The sequence below is a fragment of the Lytechinus variegatus genome, chromosome 5, assembly GCF_018143015.1.
Source record: "Lytechinus variegatus isolate NC3 chromosome 5, Lvar_3.0, whole genome shotgun sequence".
In the NCBI taxonomy this organism is placed as follows: domain Eukaryota; kingdom Metazoa; phylum Echinodermata; class Echinoidea; order Temnopleuroida; family Toxopneustidae; genus Lytechinus; species Lytechinus variegatus.
This window is the reverse complement of record NC_054744.1, coordinates 48,046,753-48,072,892: the sequence shown is the minus strand read 5'-3', so window position 1 is coordinate 48,072,892 and position 26,140 is coordinate 48,046,753. Positions and strand designations below refer to the sequence as shown.

At 35.4% G+C, this 26,140-nt stretch overlaps 1 protein-coding gene across 1 annotated transcript; it reads left to right on the top strand.

Annotated features, from left to right (window-relative positions):
- Nucleotides 1-1,648: 1,648 nt before the first annotated feature.
- Nucleotides 1,649-24,561, top strand: LOC121416338 (homeobox protein orthopedia B-like). Its single transcript, XM_041609904.1, has 3 exons — nt 1,649-2,428; nt 12,509-13,062; nt 22,741-24,561. Exons 1-3 carry the CDS (start codon nt 2,062-2,064, stop codon nt 23,386-23,388), a joined length of 1,569 nt encoding a protein of 522 aa, XP_041465838.1. The 5' UTR covers nt 1,649-2,061; the 3' UTR covers nt 23,389-24,561.
- Nucleotides 24,562-26,140: the final 1,579 nt, after the last annotated feature.

Here is a 26,140-nt window from a genome sequence, read left to right as displayed (position 1 = left end):
TTCTATCCCTTTCTTACTTATTTTTGGATGGTCGTCTAATTAGAAGTCAGTTGTTCGTGAGGCATTCTTCTTGTTGTCTACGAGCACAAAGACTTCTCTTTTCTTGATCCTCCTCGTCGCTTTTGTTCGCTCGTTTACTTAACGCATGCTTTCACTGTAGATCGACAGCTTGTAGGTTGAAAGTGATGGGAAACTGACGCATTAAGGTCGCGTGTGATCCCAATCCCACTGTCGGAAAAAGAAATATAATTTAATTCCATTAATTAGCAAAAAGTAAGCAAAGTAGAAACAATTAGTAGAATACATCTTCAATATCCTAAGCCGGATAGACCGACAAATCAGGGCCGATTTGACATAGAAATGGCTGGAATCGCTAGATCTTATAAAAGTCATTTTTAAAGAGTACATCAGTATTATCAGAAGAGCAACGGTGTGGTTATTCTTGCATAGACAAGATAAATATTATTGTTAAAGGGGAAGTTCACCCTGACAAAAAGTTGATTTCAATAAAAAGAGAAAACCCCATCAAGCATAACACTGTTATGAAGTTATGACATTTTAAATTTTCGCTTAATTTTACAAAACAGTTTTATGCACATCCTGGCTGGTATGCAAATGAGGAGACTACGACGTCATCCACTCACTATTTCTCTTGCATTTTTTTATAATGAAATATTCTAATTATCTCCTTAATGTCAAGTGATAAAATGATAAGTTCCTCCCTGAACATGTGGAATTAGCATTGTTTAATACCATATGGTTCAGTCAAGTTGGTCCTTATTGTCAAATCTATAAGAAATTCAAACAGTAAAAAACAAAAGAAATAGTGAGTGAAGGACATCATCGATTGTCTCATTTGAATGTCACCGAGTTGTCCATATCACAGTTTTGCGAAAAATAAGCGAAACTTTAAAATGTCATATCTCTCTTATTTTATCTCCGATTTCGATGAAATTTTCAGCACCATGTTAGTTTGATTTTTCTCTACTTATTCAAGTCAGCATTTTCCTTTGGTGGACTTGACCTTTAAGCAGTTACGGTAACGGTGAAATAGGCAAGTCGGGCCATGGGAGAACCAAATTAATCAGATAAAGGCCACATGGCCAAGGGGTCGTTTCATAAAGCTATTAGTAAGTTAAGAGCGACTTTGAGAACTACTGTTGAACCTTTCTTACGCGCTTAATCATTTACCATATTAAAGAAAGGATCCCAGTCGTTCTTAACTTACGAACAGCTTTATGAAACATCTATCAGATCTGACCAAAGAATTTGACTCGAGTAAAGTTCTCCTTTGAAAAAAATGACTTACTTTCGAAAAGGGAAAAGATGCTTTAATTCTATATTACCAAAAAAAATGTTCTTCAAATCAAAATTAATTTTGGGTGCATCGGAAAATGAACGCCCACATCTTATCTTGTATATAGCTAGCAGCTTGCTCATTATAATGAATAATGATATCGGTATTACTGGTTGAGGCAGCGGGAAAAAGCTGCGCAGTAACGCAATTTTTAATGTCCTATTGACCATCACTCCTTCTAAAGAAATAATTGGTTATAAATTGAATGTCAATCAAATTTTGTCACAAAGCTGTACAGGCCACGCCCACCCCGTATTCGGCGACGGTATAGCTTCTTATAAAATGTCTATGCTATCAAATCCCAGGGATTATATATTTATATATAAAACAACAACAGCTTCTTGTAATCATTAAATGTCAACTCGATTCATGTAACGAGGTTTTAAGAAAAAGATCAGAATTAGCAAACAACAGATCTGATAGAAATTGCGGCGTTATGTCAAGTACTAAACATTGATATCGAATTGTTTGGTCGGTATACTGACATTTCAAGAAATTACCATCTACTGATTGAATTATCTGATAAAGTAGATACCAATAGCAACGAGACGGATCATCGTTATACCGTATAGGTAGCGGTGGAGTAAAACCGGTTACCAAGCCATCAGCGCCACCATTCGGGGTTGACATCACTTGCATTAATTTGAATTAGTTTTATCTGTTGTTCATCACCGATTTTCGAAGAGTGATCATACATCATAACAATGGACGGAGCGCATCATCCCATCACGGCTATGTCACCGCCAGCCTGCCCGGTGAGTACGGGACACGGAATGGTTCACGACAGCCTTCCCCTCCATCCAAATCCTATTGTGCTCGCCCGCTCTGGGAAATGCATCACCGGACACGGAGGTGAAGATGCGCCTAAAGTATCCCGTCCGAGTCACACCATTGATGCAATACTTGGAATGCAGCAGTCTAGATCGGATAGGTTCTTTCGACCGTTGTTCACGGGGCCCAACCCCTTTGCTGGTTTATTGTCTAGCCGTCTTGGCCCCAGTGGAGAACACATGCTACCCTTAAATCTAGCCGTAAAAGCGGAACAACAACATTTGAGTGGAGGAAAAATTGGTAAGATTTTTATTTCATATCACGCTTATTTCTGCTTAGAAAACGGGTCACCTCAATACACATTCTAATATGTAACGGATATTGTGGCATCTTTATTAATTTCATTGATAAAAGGTTTAAAATATAATATACCAAAATATGTCCACATTTCAAAGTTTATCCACTGGTGATCTTATCTTTATTTTTCTTAGCAAACATGGCAAACAGCCTTTTCCTCTAACATTCTCGTGAGACCATTTCCATTTACTATGAAAACCTGGTAACACAAGAGTGTAGAGATTAATATCTGATCGCAGTATACATTGAATGGGCCTATAACTTAATCTTTGAAGTAATGCATATACTTTCCTTTGTTTGGATATTGTTAGAGTGGCTTTTGAACGTGTGGTTTAGAACCTGACATAGTACTGGCGGTATATTTTTCAAAGCATTCGACTTCATCATTCTCATTTTTTTTGTTTCAATTTCATTTCAAACAAAATATATAATGAAAAAACAATGTATTCATTATGAGATAAGCATATTTGTTAAATTTATTGAATCTTTATATCCGAAATAAACTTTGCAAAATAATAAAGTCAGTGACTCATGATAAACGTAGATTATATTTAGTCAGATCATTTTTACTTTATTTTGTTCGAAACCATTGTCAAAGTAATCTCAAAATTTTAGCACTGTAAATCTTCATATTCTGTTATTGTTGCAACTTTTCTCTAATATCATTCAAGCATTAAAACAAATTTTCGGGTCATGCATGTGTGGATGAAATAACCTCTTACATGGATTAAGGCAACGTTGTGGGTATACGCCTTGGGCTAAATATACAGTTTATTACTGAGATATTTCATCATCATATTATTTAAAATGTAAGTTAAAACAAAATTATAATATTGCGTTAGACAAGTGTTATATAACTTTTTACACAATAAAAACGATGTTTAAAATTTCAAGAAGGTTGTTGAAGCCGTTCACTCAAACATTAATTGTTTAAAGTTTAAATCAAGTTGTTTTTTTTTTTTAAATGTTGAAAAAGTTTATAGAATTAAAAACAAATTTTAAAAAATTGTGTAAAAGCTTAAACAACTTAATGTTAGTGTGACGGGTTTAAACAACGTGGTATTTTTGTATAACTGTTTTACCTGCATGGCATACATGTTGTGCAACATACTGTCAACTATGTTGGGTATAATGTATATTAATAAATGATATATTCTTGGCAATGATTATCCACTTGAGCAAATTTATTACTTTTTATCTCCCATTTGGACAGATTTCAACCAATACTTGCGGGGACAGTATATATGTTGCCCAGGGTTGGTTAAAAGTTTGGCTCTTTTTTGCCCAACTAGAGTGTATATGACAGATAATTGCTCATTGCCGACAAATTGACGACAGTATATAATTATGGATGAATATTCTAGAGAATGTATAAGCAGTGCATGGCGTAAACACTTTAGGGAGGCAGATATTGAGTAATGGGAAACATTTTTGACCTTTTTAATGCAAAATTTCAACTTTGCGATAGATTTTGACATAACATTAAAAAAAAACAATATCGTATTTCACCCTTTCCTTCCTATCGCTTCCTTTCCATTTCTCATTTTTCTTGGTATTGAATTTTTTTTGGGGATCCATGATCCATAGACCAGAACATTTACTGGTACCATGTCAACATGTTCAAGACAGAAATGTCTACGTTTTTGTCAAATGTGACTTTCAAATAAAGGTTAAAGAAATGGAACTGACCATCATACAGCTGACGTTGTGTATCACCAATGTCCTTTGGGTTTTGATTGGATAGATGTACACGTAGGTGCCATGGTTGACGCGATTATGATCCTTCAATAAGCTTGATCAACGTGTTAAGTTCCCAAGCGCAGGGGTTGTCACCCCCCCCCCCCCGCATGTTGAGAATGATTTCTAAGCAGGTGATACCAAGAAAGATAATCTGTTTTAAATTTTAAAATATGTTTTCATGACATACATAAATTAAACCAAAAGATTCAATTTACCTCATTGCACAAGGAATACTTTTGAACCCAATCGGACAAGGGCTCTAACTCAAAGAAACTAAAGTAAATAACTTTTCATTTCTTTTTGAGTAAAGTCATTTCCTGTCACAAATGGCAAGGCAACACAGAATGTTGAAGACAAAAATAAAGAATAACTATAGAACAAAATATTTTGATAAACGGAAGGTGTTTCGAGGTGTCGTACCTCATCATCAGCCTGAAAAATGTCAAGAGTTCCTTATTGCAAATATTATCAATGACAACGCAGTCATCATTATAATTGCATCAAATGCAAACGTTTGGGAAATGAACATTATCTTAACACCACAAACAAGGATCCATTTTTAAATATTATTATTGGAATACACGAAGATGATGAGTGATGATGATGATGATGATGATGATGATGATGGTGATGATGATGATATATCAATCTATCGAGGAGAGAGGGGGCCCAGGCAAAGTTTTGATGTTATCATCAACACCAAATTAAAGAAATTTCTTCGATTGACATAAGAATAAAAATGATTTCAATTGCAAGAAAACATCTGAATATTACTTCCCAATAGGTATTTTTTTTTACATTTGACTGCTAATTTTTATCTGTTTTGTCACAATTGATAACCGAATTAATAAATTAACAAAGTAATAAATCATCGTCATCATAAAATATCAGTCAAAATGAAGATCTATATACCTCATATCGTTTTCAACATGATAAAACAAACAAATCATACTCACAATTTTATTGTCTTCCACAAACCTTTCAGATATTTGCCCCTGTACATTATCATAATTTATGGAAACATTAAACGAGATCTTAACAATCATGAAAAAAACAAATCAAACAATCATGTAAAACAAGTCACTCCAAATCTTATCAAAAATATTAAGGTTATTTTGTATGATTCATCAAGCCTTTTGTGTAAGAATAGGGCAATCGACACCGTATACCACTTCTTGCACAAAAAACAACCCGAGAGCTTTTACTCATCAGATAGATCATCTCATGGTTGGATTATCGTGCAAAATGATGGATGAAAGAAAAAAAATTACGCCCTACAGTTTTAAGAAAATTAACGCGTTGAATTTTGCATGCAATTTGTTCTGGATGGTTAGCGTTATGCTAATTAATTGATGAGCGAATTTAATCGAATTAGATAAAAACGGAGCGACAGTGCTTGGTTGTATAGACTCTACCACCCGTATAGGAGAGTCATGCATGATATCATAACAAAGGGGAAAATGACAATTAGATGCGAATTATATTATTGATCTTCAAAGTTTATACCGTTAATGCGAAATTACGATTTAAATGGATATATATAAAACAAGTTATTTTCCTCCAGTTTATTCGATTCATTATCCCATCATCAATCAGTTAAGTGCTTTCATACAATGGCCTGTTCGCCACCTCCTTTCTATACGTATATTCCCCGCGAATTCCGAAAATTGTTCAAAATGATATTAATCTGATTAACCAAAATAGATAGCACATTTGTAATGAACTACCTGGTCATCTTTAAAAATGCATAATTTAGATAATTATTATTCATGTTTCATCTCCCTTTTAGTATTTCTAATACTTTCAGTTGCAAATCTAACCCATCACATGAGATAAACTTTGAAAAAGGCTTTTGTCGTAATTGCACAATGCTAAATTATTAGCATATCTTTATTTCACTGTGTTGTTCTCTTTATGTAGTCTTTGTAATTTGTTATGTCCCTCCCACATTTATAATTGTCATGATTGTAGAATTTATTAATTTTCTTTTGTATTCACTTCCCATCAATTACCTTTTCAAACCCCGTCAAACTTCCGTGAAATGTATATTATCCTCGTTATTATTATCAATGATGAATTCAACCCTCAGTCACAAACAACTGTCGTTGTTCATAGAATTCATAATAACGTGTACCATTATTACAAAACTCGGATTCATTAAAAAAAAAACGGTCAAGAGTATTATTTCATTACATTTTATCATAATAATTGTCCGTCCTTTCTCTTTCTCTCTCTCCCTCTCTCTCTCTATTTCTCCCTCTCTTCTGATTTATAAATCCCCCCCCCTCTCTCTCTTTTTACATCTTTTCCCTTTATCACACTCTTCTCTTTCCGCCTCTCCTTCATCGCTTTCTTTGATATTTTTCCCCCTGTTTGTATATTATTTTTCACATTTTTGTTCTATTTTTTTGTACCCTCTTGTTCCTTTCACATTTTTTATTTTCCCTTTTTTAAATAATAATAATAATAATAATTCTTTTTTTCTTCTTCACCTGTTTCTTTCCCCATCTTCATTTCTTAAAGTCCATCACTTTGTTATTATTTCCTTTTTCTGTGTCATTCTTTTAATTCATTTCCAGAATTTTTTCCTTCTAATTTTCTTCATATTTTTTCGGTATTTCTTTTATTTTCAATACCCTTAGTTATTCCTCTTTGCATATTCCGTCTATTCCTCCCTCCTTTATTTCTTTTCACTTATTATGTCTCTTTCTATACCTCTCTGTTCTCTATGCTGTTTTTACTCGTCCTTTCGTTAATCCTCACTAATTATCATAGCATTCTTCTTACTCCTCTTCATTATTCCTCGATCCCCCTCGTTCGTTTCTTTGCCCCCATTATACTTCCCATCTCTTTCACTCAATTTACTTCTCATCATATCATCCTTATTCATACTGTCTTGTTATTTTCCAAGGTTGAATGTGCGTATTTTTTAATAATCTAACATAAAGTTCAAGTCGTATCAAGTGATGGAATAATAAAAAAAAGATCTTCCTTTCTATCTTCTTATCCATTTTCTTCTTCTCCTTTTCTTCTTAATTTACTACTTTTTTGTCTTCTCCTTTTCTTCTTAATTTACTACTTTTTTGTTTTCTCCTTTTCTTCTTCTATATGACTTGTTGTTGTTGTTGTTCTTCTACTTATTCTTCTTCTACTTCTTCTTCTAATTCTTCTTCCCCCTTCTCTTTCTTTATTCTCCCTCATTATCTTCATTTGACAAAAACAACAACAACAACCACGATCGGTATTCGCATCTTGTTCTTGAATATGAAATTCCAGGCCAGTTATATCATGTGTATATCGTATAGCAATAATTGCGACCTCATTCAGATTTAGAATTTCATTAACCCTTGATTTATGGAGCGACAATAATGATATTACACGATTAAGCATCGTCAAATATCCTCTGGTTTTCTTCCTAATATTAAAACAATAATTTCTGTTCGTTGTTGATGGGATGTAAATCACTATCTGTTGGATGGGCTTTCTTTGTGTGTAGTAAAAAAAAACCTTGAACAATGAATTAACTCGCCATTAAGATAAAACCTGTTATTATTCCATACCATTATTAGCTTGACGTTTGACATTTTTTGACAGTGACCATCAGTCCTGTATAGATTGTTATTACTACTGTAAACTTTTCCCTCTAATCCAATTTACTATGACAATTCCCTATGTATTTGGTAACATTATTTTTATAAATTGAATTTAAATTTCATTTCAGCATAAACCGTATACGCTTCCTCTGTGTTATGCAAGCACATCATGGCCATTGAATATTCAGAATATTTCACATATAGAATTCTACAATTGCACACACACTCTAGACCGACAAAATATATTTTTAAATACGTATGACATATCTTCGGTCTGTGTGAGTCGAATATGTGACATTATGCAAGCTTTACAGCTAGGAATTGTGATTAAGGGACTTTTTATTGTGTTTATAAATATGTATAGCAAGTGTGTATTTCAATATCGAACACAAGTAAGCTGTGTAAGCAGAGTTCGGGGTCAGCCCCCCCCCCCCCCCTTTTTTGTCTTTCACGAGCTTGACATCTAATGTAGATCTTTTCAGCGTGGTATACCGCTGTCCACGGCAACAGAAGTGCTCGCAACGCCTGCTTGTATTTTTAAGCATACGCTTTCTCTTTTACCGCGCTACCCTGGACCTACCGCCTGAGGGGTGATGGGTTTGACCCTTTTGTATGAAAACAAAAGAGAGAAAAACTAACAAACAAATCGTCGACGGGGCCACAAATAGGAACATTACGCGTTTGTCACTTGTAAGCAAACGCAATAAATTGGGCTTGCAACCGCCGTTATGGTTTGTGAATATGGTTGGCTGCATACTTCCACTAATTGACGCTTAAAATGCCACAGAAATTAATGTTCTTTGATCATTAATCGCGAGACGGGGACACAGAGGGAAAAAATATTGTAATTAATTAGATAGATGCTATCTAATAGAGTGAGGAATAGGGAATATATAAAAGGGGACTTTGATAATTTTATTTACCGCTCTGCATGTATTAATCAACAATTAAACATAAAGAATTACAAAATGAATGAGAAAGAAAACCGCAACAGAATTAAGGGTCATTGATCTTTTACCTTGTTTTGAACGCAAGCCTGAAATTATCTGAGCACTGTCCGAACAATGGCCGGGAAGATGACATACGTTATATTAATGCATGGTCAGTTGATTTGAGATGAAAGTGTATTATCTTGTTCAAAGAGCTAATAAACAATATACGACAACTGTTCATGGCGGCTAATTGCTCTGATCCGCCTTTAAGTCAAACATTTGTTCAGGCATTATTCCCATGCATCAAACAGTCAAATTTATTCATGAAACTAAGAGCTTTGATTCAATGCTGACAGCTACACTCATGAATATAATTGATCAAATTTCTATGAAAATGGGTTAAAATATTTAATTATCCTAACTCATCATGCTCATTTTCCTTGTCTACAGATTTGTTTTCTATTCGTTATTATAGAAAGTTCAGATGAATACAACATTTTTATTGACATAAATGCCAGATGAAAAAAATGCTATTCACTTTTAAGAATTTCGATATCGTAGATCCAGCTTCTAAACTGTAAATATTTAAACTTTTTGGAAGCCTTGATTGTGTGCCCACACATAACACAGGGTGTATCAATCAGATACAAAATGAAGATTATCCTCTTAGCGTTCCATACACTGTGCTGGATTTGATATTGTTATATTACACGCTCTGTTGCGGGCGTCTCTACTCAGTGAAGTCGAAATTAATGGACGAATAATCAGTGGAGCAATTATTCAAAAATCAAGTGTTCATCTGTTCATGTGAGCAAATTCAGATCAGATGCCATTTTAAAAGCAAGATCTGTAACTGAAAGTACTCAGTTAATGATATTTCATGATATCATTTTCGTTTAGTTTATTTGGATATCGTGGATTTTATTTTGGGCGGATATTGGTAGTGAAATGTTATATAATTGATTGACAATTGAAAATAATGAATTGTTTATGGCAATTCTGATATTGTTATACATATGAAACAAATAATTCAAGTACTGTTACTACTTTTTATTCGTTTATTTATCTTTTCAATCTTTTCAATCTCCCCAAAGTATGTATTTTATACATCACCCTCTCTCTCTCTCTCTCTATCTTAATCCTTAATCCTGCGCAACCCATCTCCTTTTGTCTCAATGATTTTCTTTATTCTGTATTCATTCTTAAAATCTATTTCTCTCTGTGTGTTTATATCGATACATTTCTTTATAATCTATTCAATATATTTATCTTCCTAGCGAGCTGGCTATATGTTGTATACAATTTATTTACGTTTTATTTATTTCTTTCATATTAATCTACGAAAAGGTACACTGTAAAACTGTGGTGTTAAAACTGACACCAATTGGTGTTATTAGAGGACCCCACCCTGAGGCGTTAAAAGTACACCCTTGAGATTGAACATAACACCAAAGAGTGTAAATATAACAACCAAAGGTGTTGTAATGATACCTATAGGTGTAAAACTAACACCACCAACTTAACACCGGTGTAAAATAACTGGTGTGGTCCTCTATGTACACCGGTTAACACCACAGTTTTTGCTGTGTAAGAAATGAACTCGCAATATTTCATGCTTTGATAGACATGCTTGTAGAATAATGAAGTGGAATGCACAGCTCACACAGGATGTCCGCCCAATGTTGTGTCGTTGTGTCACTTATATCCTATTATTTATGATCATATAAATAAAACACCCCACTCGATTATAACATTCATAATAGAGTTTTTGTGCCCCGTCCAGCTGTACTTTTGTTTCGTCTGTCCTATTCTCGATTAAAAAATGTTGGGATGAATATGGCTAAAATACATCAGCAATTGCAATAAATTTCCTGCAAGATGCGTAAGTATGAAACACAAACTGCATGCCAATGATCAGAATCTGATGATGGTAAAGATATTTAATTATTTCGTATAGTTTCTGATGAAATAATTACATTACTGTAAAGCCGTGAACACTGGCGATATCTTCAATCAAGGATTTAAATACTTCAATTGCTTTTATTTTGCAACCAGATGAGGTCAAAGTCACACTGCACTCAGTCTACGAAAGAATGAAAACCTAGACGGAAAGAAAAAAAATCTAATTGGAGAACTATTTAATTTGTGGCAAATGACCCATACAAGTGGAGTTTCATCATGGCCTATTAAAGGAATAGAAAATGCTGCGATTTTGGGTGCCATCATCATCAATGATTTTACATTTGGGAATTTAATGTGTGATAAAAGGAAAGGAGTATAATAACGAAATGATCTCCTCCAAATATCTGACCATAGCTTGATGATTTGCTTTACTTTTTCCTTACTTTCATCAAATTGATTTCACGGTTGAATGATTCTTGCGCCATCAAAACATTTCCTTCAATTATCCTCCACGATACTCTTTCCATCGGAAGGTTATTAAGACGGTATACGATGTCTACTCTTGATTTTTTTCTAATTCAATTTTGTTCCATATCTTTTTTCGTCCAATGCCGTGCTTGCCTGATAACGAGTCTCCAAACACCGATTTGTTGTTGAATGGGCCAAATTGAGCGAGTCATTCACGAACCGCTATCCCTGTCGCATCCGCGTAGCCTGCTACCCCACTAGCTATGATACCAGCCCCCATCCGTCTACATTAAATTAATGAGCCCGGTGCTCAATATACGATTTGGAAATAAGGAGACACGGGGAGAAAGGGAAGAAGAGAGGAAGAGAAAAAGGGAAATGAAAATAGATAGGACGATGCGACTAAAGTCATGCACTGATCGGCAGACGACTCATATTTTTCCTTCCCGCCAAAATTGCAGTTATAAAAGGCTTCCCGCGCACGTTTAATCGCCTCAGAGGTGATTTGGCAAATTTTATCGAATTATGGGAAAGCGCATTTACTGTAACTAGTCTATAAATCAAAATCTGACCGCAGGGTATAATTCAGGCTGGTGTTTGAATAAACATATCAAAATATTGTTACATTGAGGGCCATAATCGGTTGATTGCGGTAATGTCATTCCAAGCGCGTTTTATTGGAATAGTCCATTGCGACACTGCTCTGGTTTATGACCAATAATGACTGCTCTATACTTTCACCCATATTCTGTTATATACATTGATAAAGAAATACACAGGAAGGAAAACGCACATTTTATTTTCATTCACTTTAACACTTTCAATGAATCGGACAGTATTCAGTTTTTGTTAAACTGGAAGTAAAGATAAATGTCTTAAGTTTTGAGAATGGTCATTTCGCGGCAATTGTAGAAAATTGTTTTCAAGGGGCCACTTCAAAATATTTTAAAATATCAAGAATATACAAGCCAAGCAAGAGAGCGAAGCGACCAAACTGATTACGAATCCAGTGTATCCTTTGTATTTCGTTTTGATTGGAAACTGAAGGATCTATTGCACACTTAGTGAAATTCAAAATTTGCTTTGGAAAAAAGAGGTTTGGGATTTTGGGGAAGGAAGGGCCAAGTGCCTTTTGCCCCCACTGTGTACATGGATATAATTAGAGAAAAGAAGTTGATAGAAGAACTTGCATCCAATCCAATGCTTGTCTACTATGATGTATTTACTAACTATCCTCTTTCGTCCCCCATCATTTTATGATTTTGCCTATTTTGATGTAATTCATTTTCCCCTCAACCTGTCTCGCTTTTCCGATAGAATTTTCTTTTATTACCTGAGGAAATAAAAACTAAGTGATGTGTGATTCTTTTTTTTTCTTTTAATTCAAGGGATCCCTTTTCATGCTGATGAAGGATCAAGCAACAATCTTAAAGACGGTGATGAACCTGAGCACCTAGATATTCAACATGATACAGAAAACGAATCAATGTCCAAGAGAAATGCATCGATGGATGAAACAGTCAACGATCACACTGATATTTCAAAATGTACACCAGTTGGGGTTCACGATTCGGACGTCGAGGACTTATCGTCCCGCAGATCCATGTCTCCACTAACCTATCTGCCCGGAAGAAAACAAGCCCTTGGTTGCAGTTCAACATCGGGTTGCAACAGCGATGGCAACGTCGTCAGCCCGCGACATTCGGGAAAGCGATCTCGATCACCGAATCAATCATCGCTATCGATGATGGAAGATGACATGGACGAGATGGAGGCTGATGAAAACGGTGAACCTAAGAAGAAGCATCGTCGCAATCGAACCACTTTCACCACCTACCAACTTCATGAACTGGAGAGGGCGTTTGAGAAGTCACATTACCCAGATGTTTACAGCAGGGAGGAACTGGCACTTAAGGTCAATCTGCCAGAGGTCAGAGTTCAAGTAAGTAACATCATCAGGGGATGGATGAACATTAAACTTCTCATTGACAGATATATTGCGGCATCGTGAATTCTCAATCACTAATCACAGTAACAAAAGCCTAAATGCTCCCCCACAAAAACAAAACAAAACGGGGGGGGGGGGGTTATGTCTTTTAATTAAGTAATATACAAATCCATTTTAAAGCTTTGATAATAAGTGAAAAATGCGAATTATACTCGATTGTCACCTAACTTTCCAATGTTACAAAAGTGCAATTCCCTTTCATTTTTAACCGTTGTTCTTTGCGAAATCCGGCACAATATTGTACTTCAAGATTTAAACTGTAGATTATCATGATTGTAATGCTTATGGAACGCCATCTTTTTTAGCTTGCCATGTATGCACTGTGATATTCGTACAGGAAATTTCAGGGTATAATCTTGCCTGTAGCTTTCTGATATCCACCAACATTATAGTCTGGAAGATAAGTGCTCTGAAAGGTAATTTTAAGAAAAAAATGATAGAGGGCGCTATATAAATCAATATCCAGTCTTGAATTGTCACATAGGATCGACGGTTGAGAAACATCGACAAAGGATCGACGGTTGAGAAAAAAATCATACTAAACTTTTGTGACTATAGATGATTTCATATTACCAAAGCTTAAAATGGAATTTAAGAACCGTCGATTTAAAAAAAAGATAGTTCGTCATATTCCACAGAAAAGGATAACACGCTGGTTTTTTTATCGATTTAACCAAATAAAGTTAGTAATGTCGAATTCTTTAAATCTAGAAGAAAAGTGTGGAGCGTGTTAATTTTCTAGACAGAGATAGTCTAGGAACCATTTCATCTAGTAGGTGATGGTGCATAATGTTAAAAGCTGCGACGAGGTCGAGCTTGAAGAAACTCCTTTTTACTATCAAATCGAATTACTGCACCCCCTTTCCCCCATTATGTTTATAATCCAGCTTACTTAGGATTTAACTACCGGTTGTTGATTTTCTTAACAGGTTTAAGAATGATTTGTTTATTTCAAAGTTTCTTTTTTTCCTGGAAAGTGGATATTAGTGTTATTGCAAGTTGGTTATTCCTTATTTTCTTCTATCGTTAAAATAACGTCGACGATATTTTTGTTCATATACATTAAGTTAGATTTCTATAATTATCGCCATTAACTAGTGTAAAAATAATTGTTATCTTCGGATAGATCACAATGCGGCCATTTTTAAAGCGTATTTATATTATGTTCACCATTATTGAACTATCTCTCAAAGTTGAATGTTTTTAAGTTTGTTAATTATTCTCAACAAACTAAATCCTGCTACCGTAATACATCACGCGGAACATCGTCAAGCGGTGGGCGACTCAGGCACGCCATTATTCTTCCAGTGTATCAGAGAATGTCACCCAATATAAGGGCCTTAATTGATAGGAAGATGATGGATGATTGTAAACGAACACTAATCAGAACCTTTTAATATGGCTTCTCTATTACTTAAAGGGTTGGTCCGGGCTGAAAGTCTTTACACTGTAAAAAATATTGGGCAAAATTTTAACCAGCACGAGGGTAGTTATGTATCCAACCAATTTTGGGCGGTATTTTACCCAATGCGGGAAGCATATTGTCCAGTAAGGTTAAAAAATAAGCAGAAATTACTTAAGAATGAGCAAAATTTCATCACACTGGATAAATAATAATGCCCAAAAGAAATGCCCAATGTTGGTTGGATACATAATTACCATCATGGAGCATTTTTACCCAATATTTTTAAGAGTGTATAGTTTAATAAATAGAGTACAATTCACTGAGCGAAATGCCGAAAATTTCATCAAAATCGGATAACAAATAACAAAGTTATTGAATTTTAAAGTTAAGCAATATTATGTGAAAACAGTCGTCATGAATATTCATTAGGTGGGCTGGTGATGTCACATCTCCACTTGTTCTTTTGTATTTTATTATATAAAATTAGGTTTATTCTTTTTTATGAAAAATAACCAAAACTTTAAAATATCATAACATTCTTATTTTACATCCAATTTTGATGAAATTTTCAGTGTTACGCTAGTTTTTATTTCTCTATTTATTCAAATCAACATTTTCTGGGGTGGACATGACCTTTAAAAGAGAATGCCCACCCCAAAGAAATTAGATTTCATCAAAATCGGTTGTAAGATAAAACAAACAGGAGAGCTTGATTTCACAAATTACATTATGCACTTCCTGCATGGGCCCTGTTGCATAAGACTTACCATTTAACTTTCTATACCATGGTAACTTATATACATTAAATCCTTGATTTTGATTGGTTGTTGATCGGCGTTACCATGGTAGCTACCATTAGGTGGCAAAGTAACCATAGCTTTTATCCAACGGGGCTCTGGTCGGTATGCAAACGATGAAACCGATGACGTCACTCATTAACTACATGTACTTATTTTGTATTTCATTATGAAATGATATTTTTCTCCGAATAATAATGTAAAAAAGTTGATTCCATCCTGGACATGTGGAATCGATATTTTTTGCTGTTTATTGTAATTTGATGAATAGTCATGTCAAATGTAGAAAAAATTGAATACTTTATTTTTCATTTTTTAAAAACGTATAGTGCGTCATATTTTAGAAGTGTTTTTTAATATTTCATTTTGGTATATCATGGCAAATAATATCAAAGAGAGAGAAAGAGAGTGGAAGAAAAGCAAAGAGGAAGGGAGGGAGAGATAAAGCGGAATGCAATCTTGGGATATTGAGCAAATTTATGTACGTTAAAAAACAGATTAATATAAGGTACAACTGGCCCACCCCTATTGAAAAACAAGTGATACGCTCCCCGGGTGCCACTTTCTAGGGGTGCCCAAAATACAAAGACGTATAACAAAGAACTAAAAATATACATATATGTATATGAGATGGGGAATAAGAAAAAGAAATCTAAATAAATGAAATTTGATCTAACGAAGAAAAAAAGTGACCGGCGTCAGAATAATGGGCGGGTATGTGTGAATGTGTAGGGTTTTGTTTCAAAAATACATCATTAATATTAAAATAATGTTACTTCAATTCAATTCAATTTAACATTCATTTGCTTCAGAGTGACATTTCATCCATTTTCATGTATAATATACAAATCAATGATATAACGAATATACAAAACAATTTATGTCTATCACAGTATGTAAATTATGTATTCAAGACGACGATCTGAGCATGCGTGATGAGATGGAGGTGGTAGGGGCGTGCTGAAGAATTGTCTATTATTTCCTGATGAGTTAATAGGATGACATTACATTCACGAAGAGTTTCATTGATCTGATTCTACTCTTAAACGGCCTCTGGTCCGAATTAAAGCTATAAAATAAAAATATCCTGAATGTTTAAATGAAATGGGAACACAATTTTTTAGAAATTAAATATTATGGAAATAGAACTTATACTTGTTTTCAGGCCAAATTTTGATATTTTTCGGTATTTATATATTCAAAATTTACTATACATCAATTCTATGTATTCACAATTAATGATCTGACTCTTACTTTGAAAAATTCGTCAAATTTGTGATTTCCTGTCTTGTGTCGTCTGTTAATACAGTATCCAAGGATAAGCTTTGTTTAAAAATTAGGATGATCAAGTCATCACCATCTGTCTAATACCTCATTAAAAAGTGACATTTAAAGTTTGTCTCCGACTAGATCTTTATTCACATCGCTCTTTCATTTTAATGAAGAAACCTCACAATAATGCGGACCTCGCCCCCAGGATGTGGCGCTAAGAGCAGCTGGTGCTCCGCTGGGAGCAGCCGAGCTCGATCGCATGCCTGTTCGGGTGCAAGGTAATTAATAATCATCATCCGATATGACAAAATAAATGTACTAATGACAGCACAAATAGCTTAATTGGCCTCAAAGTAAGGCAAAAGATAGAGAGAATAAAGTTATGGAGAAAGAGAAGATGAGGAAAAGCTGAAGCAAATTTTATTTCTTTGCCGTGACCATATTTCCTCAGGGGAGAAATAAAGAAACACCGTTCACCCGAGGTCCCCGCTATTCAATCCCGCCAAACAGTGAAAAATACTGCATCTAAATATCGGAAGAATTATTATACGACACACCTCTCACTTAGGAATGTATATATACTCTCTTAAAGAAGACAAATATGATAGGGTGTATATGGGTGATATGTCGTCATTATTCACCCGTTATGTTGTCAGGGAGATAGTGACAACTGAATTCATCATAAAGACCTGTGAATCCGAGACGGAGAATCAATTATTTGGATGATTTTCACGGGTCGTCTGTAGGCATAGGTCCTTGGCTCGGCCTGAGAAGCAGCGAAAAAAATATGGCCTACAAATTGTGAGCTATCCATTATTCTGACATTTGCAAGTTAATAATGAAGACTATCGCAGCTTTGAAGGGTAACAAGTCAAAATTTAGAGGCAATGTTTTCTTATATATAACCGGGGGATAAAAGAGATATAAACAAAATGAGAGGAAGTACCCGTAATTCAGTAGACTATAAGCTTCGACATGTTTACGGGATCCAATATACACCAACACAATTCTAGTAAAAAAATGACCCCAATTTTAGTCAGATTGACCATTATAGTTCATAGCGGATCTCAGGGTAAAGCGTACTGGCAAATACTCTGAGGGCCCAAGCGAACTATAGTCCCCCCTCAAAAAAAGAAGAAGAAGAATGTCATGTTTTTATACTCCCGACCAGCTATAGTGGTCGATCTGATTTCATTAAATATTATTTTATCTTATCTTGATATATATTTTAATTCATTCACTCATACATCCATCCATCTATTCATTTATTCATTTTCTATTATCTATCCATTCATTATAATTTTGTCTTCATTTTCACATTCACACATTCATCTATTGGAATTGATCATATACTTTTCAGTTAATTGAGCTGAAATAGTTCTCTTGGTTATCGTGATAATCAATGATTTGGTATGAAAATATCTCAAAAGCATCAAAGCGTTTTTAGTGATGAAAATTGTTTTTCTGTTTTACTTTACTTTTTTTCAAATTTATTGCCAAGCCTGTCTGTAATATTGAAATATATTCAAAATTGTAAATGTTTCAATTTATCTCCTCATCATACCACTTGACCATCTCTAATGATATGTTATATTTCTATTCTCGCTGATGAAAATAGAGCTCAAACCTGAATTCAATTTAATCTATTTTTTTCATCTTCTAAATTTGGAAGACCTTTAACGAGGTTATATCGAGTAAGAGATTATCCGTTCTGGGATTAGTTTGATCCACCCTGAAAGAAATCAAACAATATCCAACACTTTTTTGTCATTTTTGTGATTTTTTGTCACTTTGCCTCCGAAGAAGATTCTGCTAGGATCAAAAGCTTAGGCCCCTTTTGACTCTCTTAATATCCAACACTGTTGGATATAATATGAAAAAAATAAGGTTCGGTAGACACGTCACCCCCTACATAAAAATGAATTCAACCTTATTTTATTTATTTGTTTAGTACAAAAAGTATGGCGAAATCATATTAGACCGGAATTTATAACCCCAAAAATAATTATATGACCTAAATCAAATTGAATGATATTTCAATAAGTTATACTTGAAAGAACAATGCTTTTCACACTACCAAAAACAACAATGATCACAAATGATTAAATAATGCAAACTATCATATATATTTACATTATCTATTTATTGGTTTAATATTATGCCAATCTTAAATTTGACTAAACATTTCACCTAATATCAGTAAGTACAGTGGCCTTTTTTGCGGTAATAATAATTAAAGAAGGAAAGTCAGTCTTAAGTTATTTATTGTATTTATTGAAGGGTTAATAAGTAGATTTCCCCGCCCATGGTTTTCTCATTGATTCTTCTACATGACTTAACCTTATCGATTGTACGTTGCTAAAAGGATATGTATTATTTCTGGACCGAAGGACGTGGCGTAAAAGTACACCAAAGCCTTGTGAATTACATTGGAATCTAACGAACTGTAAATTCAACGTGTTGTTATCACGAACAACCCTTTGCAACATTTAAAAGCAACCATTATTGATTCTTGAGGATGTAGGATAATTATCGACGAGGGCAAATTAATGAGTTCAATCTTCGTTTACTGCTTGAATGTTTCAATATAGCTCTCACCCATGAACCTATAACCCCCCCCCTCGCTCATCGTGTCTATCTACCCCCTCCCTCTCTCTCTCTCTCTCTCTGATTACGGAGTCTGCTTTCTTTTTCTTTAAATTAATTTTTCAGTGATTTCCCCCAAAACTCACAGACAAAAATTATAGAAATGGGAATCACTAGACCTCTACACCCCCCCCCCCCGTCTGGTACATACGCCGTCAATACATTTTGTTAAATGATATAATTATACATCATGTTCATGATTGAAGAAAACAAATGCCTAAACTTTACAGTTTTCAGGTCTTAAAAAATCACTGAGCTCGCGTTATATAAGTAACCTTTTCTTAATTTCTCATAATTTTCATTCCAAAATGGGCTCTTTTCATAATAATGATATAAACAATTTCAACTCGTGCTTCGCAGCCTCGTTAATGTTTTATAATCATAAAAAAACCCTTAAAATGTTGTTTTTCAGGACTAAATACAGAGAATATCAAAACATTTCAGCTCGAGTTTCTTAACTGTTAGCTCTCCGAACAGCCAATCAGCATGATCAGGAAAAAGTTTGATGACTGATGACCCACCCCCCCCCCACCAGTGAAAATACTGGATTCGCTCCTGAAGTACCGTTACCCATGAATATAACAGTGACCACTGACCAGGCCCTGATCATGCTGAAGATCGAAATTCTAAACTAAATTTTCTTTTGAGATTTCTTTAAAATGAGTCAGACCGCATTTCAAGTAAATTCATTCAAATAATTGCTCTAAAGTGCATGTAGTTTACACCGAAACTGTTCGTTAAGAATAAAGATGGTAAAATGTGCACTTCTTCAAGCAATATAGAGCAAATCGCACCAAACCGTTAAACTTAGAATCAAATTCAATACAGTTTATTAGTACGCGTATCAAAATTCCCATATACAGGCACATTGGCTGATTCCACCCCCACCCAACCCCCCCCCCCCCAAAAAAAAAAAAGTTAATAGGAAGGAGAAACGTCGTCGTGTTAAACATGTTTAATAGTGATAGCTGGATTGAAATGTTTGGCCAAAGGGAACAAAGCGCAATCTATTATCGTCTTACCTATAGCTCACACTACGGTGCTCAGAGCATTCAAGGAATTGAGCCAATACCAACCCCCATTCACCTCACCTTGGTCGAGTGCAGTACATTCGTGAGATATTTTGAGCTGAAGAATAACACACCACCATGACTCGGATTCGAACCCACGACCCTCTCTTTGAAAGAGTCCGAACCACAAGATCAGGATGGGTCCACTATTAACAAACTAATTTTCACAGAAGAACATGGACGTCACGGTACGGTGATCATCTTCCACATCAAAGTGGGTTAGCTGAATTAATTTTAATTTTTCTTGCCGCTTGGTAGGCGCGCTATTACGGTTCCTGTGTTTTGAAGGGTTTATCATATTCATTAAAACCATCGAATTTCAAATTAAGCATTAATGGGGCATACAGGCCTCGATTATCCAGAACTCTTAATGTAGAAGCAACGATGATCCTATTTACTCGAAACTTTTCTCGCTTTATCTGTGATGTGTAACAGGGAAGTGGGATATGTAGGGTGACGGCGATGAAATAGGACAGATAGCAATCGAGGATGGGGGGGGGGGGGGCGAGAGAGAAGGCTGAAGAGGGGCGGGGGTAGGAATGAAGAACATTAACTAGATTGAAATGGTTCAAATAGCATTATACTTGTTATAGAGTTAGCTCAACTCTGGGAGAAAGCCGGAGAGTAAGTGGGGGATGTTACGCCGTCAGATAATGACAAAGCTTGATTGCTTTCATAATTTAATGAGAAATGGGAGCAATTAATGGCATCACTTTAGACGTGTGTCTAAGCTCTATATTTTATGAAACACTCTTCCAATCATTACCTGTAATGGTCTACCAATTCCTAATCATCTTCTTATACATTCTTTCTTCATATAGGTGTCAAGTTTAGAAATTGCCAATTTTTCATCGGAGATAATATAATATCAAAGCTCATTATGTTTCTAAATATCTAATTAATCCCATGAACCCGCGTAAAGTGGGATACTGTTGTTATTGTCAATGTTACGATGCCATGATAATCCCCTACCTCATACAACAACATATGCCACTACCATGACTACAGTAAGTGGAAACTTCGTCGTCACTCCTGCGTGTAATTTCTGCTACAATGAAAAGGAAAGTGTAGTCATAACTTAAATTTAAGATTTTATCTGCGCATAATGGATCCTGAATATAATTGCAATTCATTATTCGGGGATAGATTAATGCGCAGTTACGATGAGGACTATTCTCCCGTCATAAAGAAGGGTGTTTGAAAGATAAAAATGACATTAACTTTTATAATTTCTCAGATTTATTCTGCTCGTCTTCAGCCATTCTCACTCACCTCATTCAATCTCCTTTTCTTCTCATCGTCTTATATGTCGTCATCCTCGTTGTCATCATCATCATCATCATCATCGTCATCACCATTTTCACCACCATCACCATTACCGTCATCATCATCATCGCAACAATCAACATCACCATCAATATAATTTCCATCATCATCGTGATCATCGATCATCACTTCCACCACAATCATCGCCATCCTCTTTCTCCTCCTCCCCATCATCATCATCCATTTCATCATCTTCGCCACCATTACAATCGCTAGCATCATCAACACCATCAGGGAAATGGTAGATTTTTTTTTCCAAATGTCTTCACGAAGACAAACATGCATGCAAGCTATATTACTTTGATCAAACAATCATACACTGCTTCATTTAGGGGGGACATACTTCACTTTGTTCATCGATTCTGACTTGTATCCCGTGCAATTGCCGTGGCCGAGTGGTCTATAAGCCACCTGGCTATACATATAAAGTCCGGGGTTCGATCCCTGGCCGCGGCACCATTTATCTTGCTTTCAAATAAATAGAAAAGCTATTAATATCTTGGTGTGCACTTTAAAAAAAAAATACCCTTAAAAAAATACCCAGGGAGCCCAACCTATTGTCTATTTTTTTTAGGGGGGGGGGGTCTCTAACAATTTTTATCTTGCATTCTAGCTTTGGATATTGCTGCAATTTTGTCTGATTTTAAAGATCAATAGATGAAATGAAATGAAATAATGTTATAAAAATATGGCTTGCTGGGAGCACCCCACCTACCCCGCCCGATTCATATTCATGCCAACTTCCTCCACATGATGATGTCGCACAATGATATTATTTAACAAACAGTGGCCCCAAAATTTCATTTTTTTAATATTGTATCTATTAAGATGCTCGAATTTTCTTGCACATTTACATAGTGAATTTTCCTTTCTTGTGTCAAATGTAAAAGGAACACAGATCTTTTTTTTATGGCAGGCTGGAAATATTGCGGGCATGCATTGGGTTGCTGTGATACCATGCCAATAATTAAATTTTATCGTTGAAGCAAAGTATCTTGATTTCATGTTTTTCATCTTGTTTCTGTTGTTATTATTGTTAAGATGGAGTTTATTTGTTTTAATTAGTTTGTGTTTGTGTTTCTCTTGTCTTCTACAGGTTTGGTTTCAGAACAGACGAGCGAAATGGCGTCGTCAGGAAAAGATGGAAGCTAGTACTCTCAAATTGAAAGACTCTTCCCTACCAAGCATCAGTCGGTGTGTACCATCTTCAATGGCAAGCTCTTTACCTCTGGATCCATGGCTTAACCCTTTATCTACCGCTCGACAATTACCAGCCCTCTCCTTGCCTGGTATTCTTCATCCATCGCTGTCTGCTAGTGTCGCTGCCGCTGCAGCGATGGCGGCTGCCGGTGGATCTCTTCCCCCGGGACTGACCCATCTTAGTGCCGCATTACCCTTCTTAGCAGCCCATCAGCAACACCAGCAGCAGCAGCGCCAGCAAGCAGCGGTGGCCGCTGTCGCTGCAGCCGCCAACCAATCGGCGACTGCTGCGTCTGCATTTCCGTTGCTCAGTCCCACTCGTCTGACATCGCCTCTCGGCCGTTCTGGTAGTCAGGAGCGCCTGAACAGCCAGGAAAGTGCAAGCGGTGAGAGTTGTAGCGGGAGTGATCTGGGTGGATCATTAGGGGAAGACCAACAGAGCTCCAGTATTGTAACGCTACGCAAAAAGGCGATGGCACACCTGGAAAATATCGTCAGAAACAGTGGGGGCGAAAGCCCCCCTCTCCTTTCTGAATCACGCTGAATTTCTTTTATGTGTTTGAAAAGCCCATGTTGGTGTACAGGTTATACATAACAAATATTCTTAACAGATAAAAGGCCTTTCCTTTATATCTTAAAAAAACATTTCTTTCTTGCCTGAAGATAAGAGTATAAGATTACTGTATATATTTCGAAGTATTTTCATTATTACAAAAGCTTTTTTCAAAGTAACAAGGCGCGCGTGTTTATCGCTCACATCATTCTGAAACATACATAGGCTAATCACAGTACAATATTTATTAATTGTTATTTTTGTTAATATTTCTACCATATAACTAATGTTTTTTGCAAATTTGTATGATCTATTATCACTTGGATTTTTGTACTTTTTAATGTTTCACGCATTACGTTCTTTGCCTTGATTAATTCACTTTCTTGCCTTTAAACAACAACAAAATGTTATTTCAAAGCAAATAACATTTCACTACGCAGGCATATATAGCTATTCTTTGTTATTATGGTTAATGTTAAACCATGCACATCTTCTTTTAAAGGGGGACAGTAATTGCCTCTTAGCGGGTAACATGCAATATAAATTAGATGCATTGATTTAAAAAAAAATCGTTGGAAACGATAGACCGTGATCGTATTTCTTGCACTCACGAGTGGATGTGTGTGCGAGGCAGCGAGGGTGCACTTGAGTTTTTTTCAGACGTGTATCAATCAGCTCGTGATTTGTGGTCTGGAACTGACCTTTAACGTCACAGACGTGATCAGGACTCGAACCTCGAAACTCTTCATCAGCTCGTAACTTCCCCATGTAGTTGCAGGCATAGGCCACAACGCCCAGTTAAATGAGAAACCCACAGAAAATGAAAGATGAAACAAAGTATTCTATTTCAGTTACCTTGTTTGGTGTTGAGATAGGCCTCGGTTTTTCATGGACACTCTTATTGCTTTCTAGATAATCAAATGGAGAGTACAAATAGTATAGGAATGGAGCCATTTATGAATAAGATTTCTGTCGATTCATTCATCTTCATAATTGTCATCAAAACGTCAATGATGACGTGATGACGATTCTAAAAGAATAATTTTGAATTCAACAACTTTTCAACATCGATCAATGTAAAACAAGAAAAAGAACAAGCTACAGTAGCATGATATACTTTTTTTTCTAATCTGATGCTTTTCTCGTGTCTCATTTCTATTTATTATTGTTATCATTATTATTGTTATTATTATTATCATCATTATTATCATCATCATTATTACTATTATTATTAGGATTATTATTATCATCATCACTATATTGTCATCATCATTATCATCATCATCATCTTCATCATCACCACCATCATCATATTATTTTTATCAATATCATCATCATTTTCAAACCTTTATCGTTATTTCATCTGTTCGTCATCAAACTGTTCTATACATGCACTTTTCTATGAAATTTGTGAATTATCCTTCATGCCAGTAGTTTCATGTATACGTTCAATGTTATCGATACTTTCATGATGAAATGTATCTCATTTCTCAGTCGTCAACTTCTCGTTACTTGTATGAAATGTGAATAAGTTTGTATATAATTCGAAACAAATTATAATGATGTAATGTAATTTCAGAGAAAAAGATGGTAGGAAGTCTAATGTATTCTTGTCTGTGCGAGAGTTGTCTTATAATGTTTACGCAATGATCCTTGTTGATTTTCACATTCCTTATGCTGATTATTAAAGCAAGATATTTAGACTACTGTATACGTTTCCCATATTTTGTAATGATTTCATCTGTTGTCTTTAAGCACAGTTAGACTTATTGTAATGTTTGGGGAGAACACTACCAAATGGATGTGTAAGCGGAGATAGAGGGGTAGAGGGAGAGAGAGAGAGAAGAGAGAGGGAGAGAAAGAGAAGAGAAGATTAGAGAAGAGAAGAAACAAAGAGTGAGGGGAGGGCGGGCCTAAGAAAAGTGACTGAGAAATGATGGAGAAAATACATAACTTGAATTCTATCCAGCGTCCCCCTACACATAAAGCAAGAAATTGCACTAATCCTCTTGTTAATGGATCCTTTTTCATCCCTTGGAAGATTATTTTTCCCTTGTCTCCCTTTTCCCACTTATCTTTGTTTCTTTTCTTTTCATGTTCATATATATATATAAAATATTTCACGGGTGTAGCTACCGCCCCTAGGCCCTAACTACAGGGCCCTGGGAACGATTTTTGGCAGGGGCGGATCCAGCTTTCGCCAATGGGGGGAGGCGTAAAATATTTTCACGATCTTCCCCGATCGGCCATTCACACTTGATTTTTGTTTAGTTTTTTTTAAGGGTATTCAGAACAGTTACTTCTTAGCTATATGCTTATAAGACAATATACATATATAGTAATCTCATAAGCCCTATTAAATATTGCAAGCGCGAAGCGCGAGCTATTTTTCTTGGAAATTTCAAGTATATTGTCCTAAAAATTGAATATCTTGTTCGTGTTCCTGAACAAGATGCATATGTAAAAATGAACCTGTTATGGACCGTTTGTATGATTAGCCATGAAGACGATACATATTTTCAACAATCAAATAAAGCGAGCGCAAAGCGTGAGCTGAAAATTTTTGACATTTCAACCTAAAAAATAAAATTTTCTACAAAATTTTAGCAATCATGAACAGGATAGGTATATAACTAAACAAAGTAAAACGGATCCCTCTATTCATGATTGTAAATCATGAAAAGGGTGTGTAATTTGGTATAATTCATCAATTGTGTGCGCGAAACGCGAGTAGAAAAAATGA

Bases quoted from the DNA above. Each gene is read 5' to 3' on its own strand.
- LOC121416338 (XM_041609904.1), top strand. From the start codon at position 2,062: ATGGACGGAGCGCATCATCCCATCACGGCTATGTCACCGCCAGCCTGC. The intron at 2,429-12,508 runs GTAAGATTTTTA...TTTTAATTCAAG, and splicing joins TTTGAGTGGAGGAAAAATTG to GGATCCCTTTTCATGCTGAT. The intron at 13,063-22,740 runs GTAAGTAACATC...TGTCTTCTACAG, and splicing joins TGCCAGAGGTCAGAGTTCAA to GTTTGGTTTCAGAACAGACG.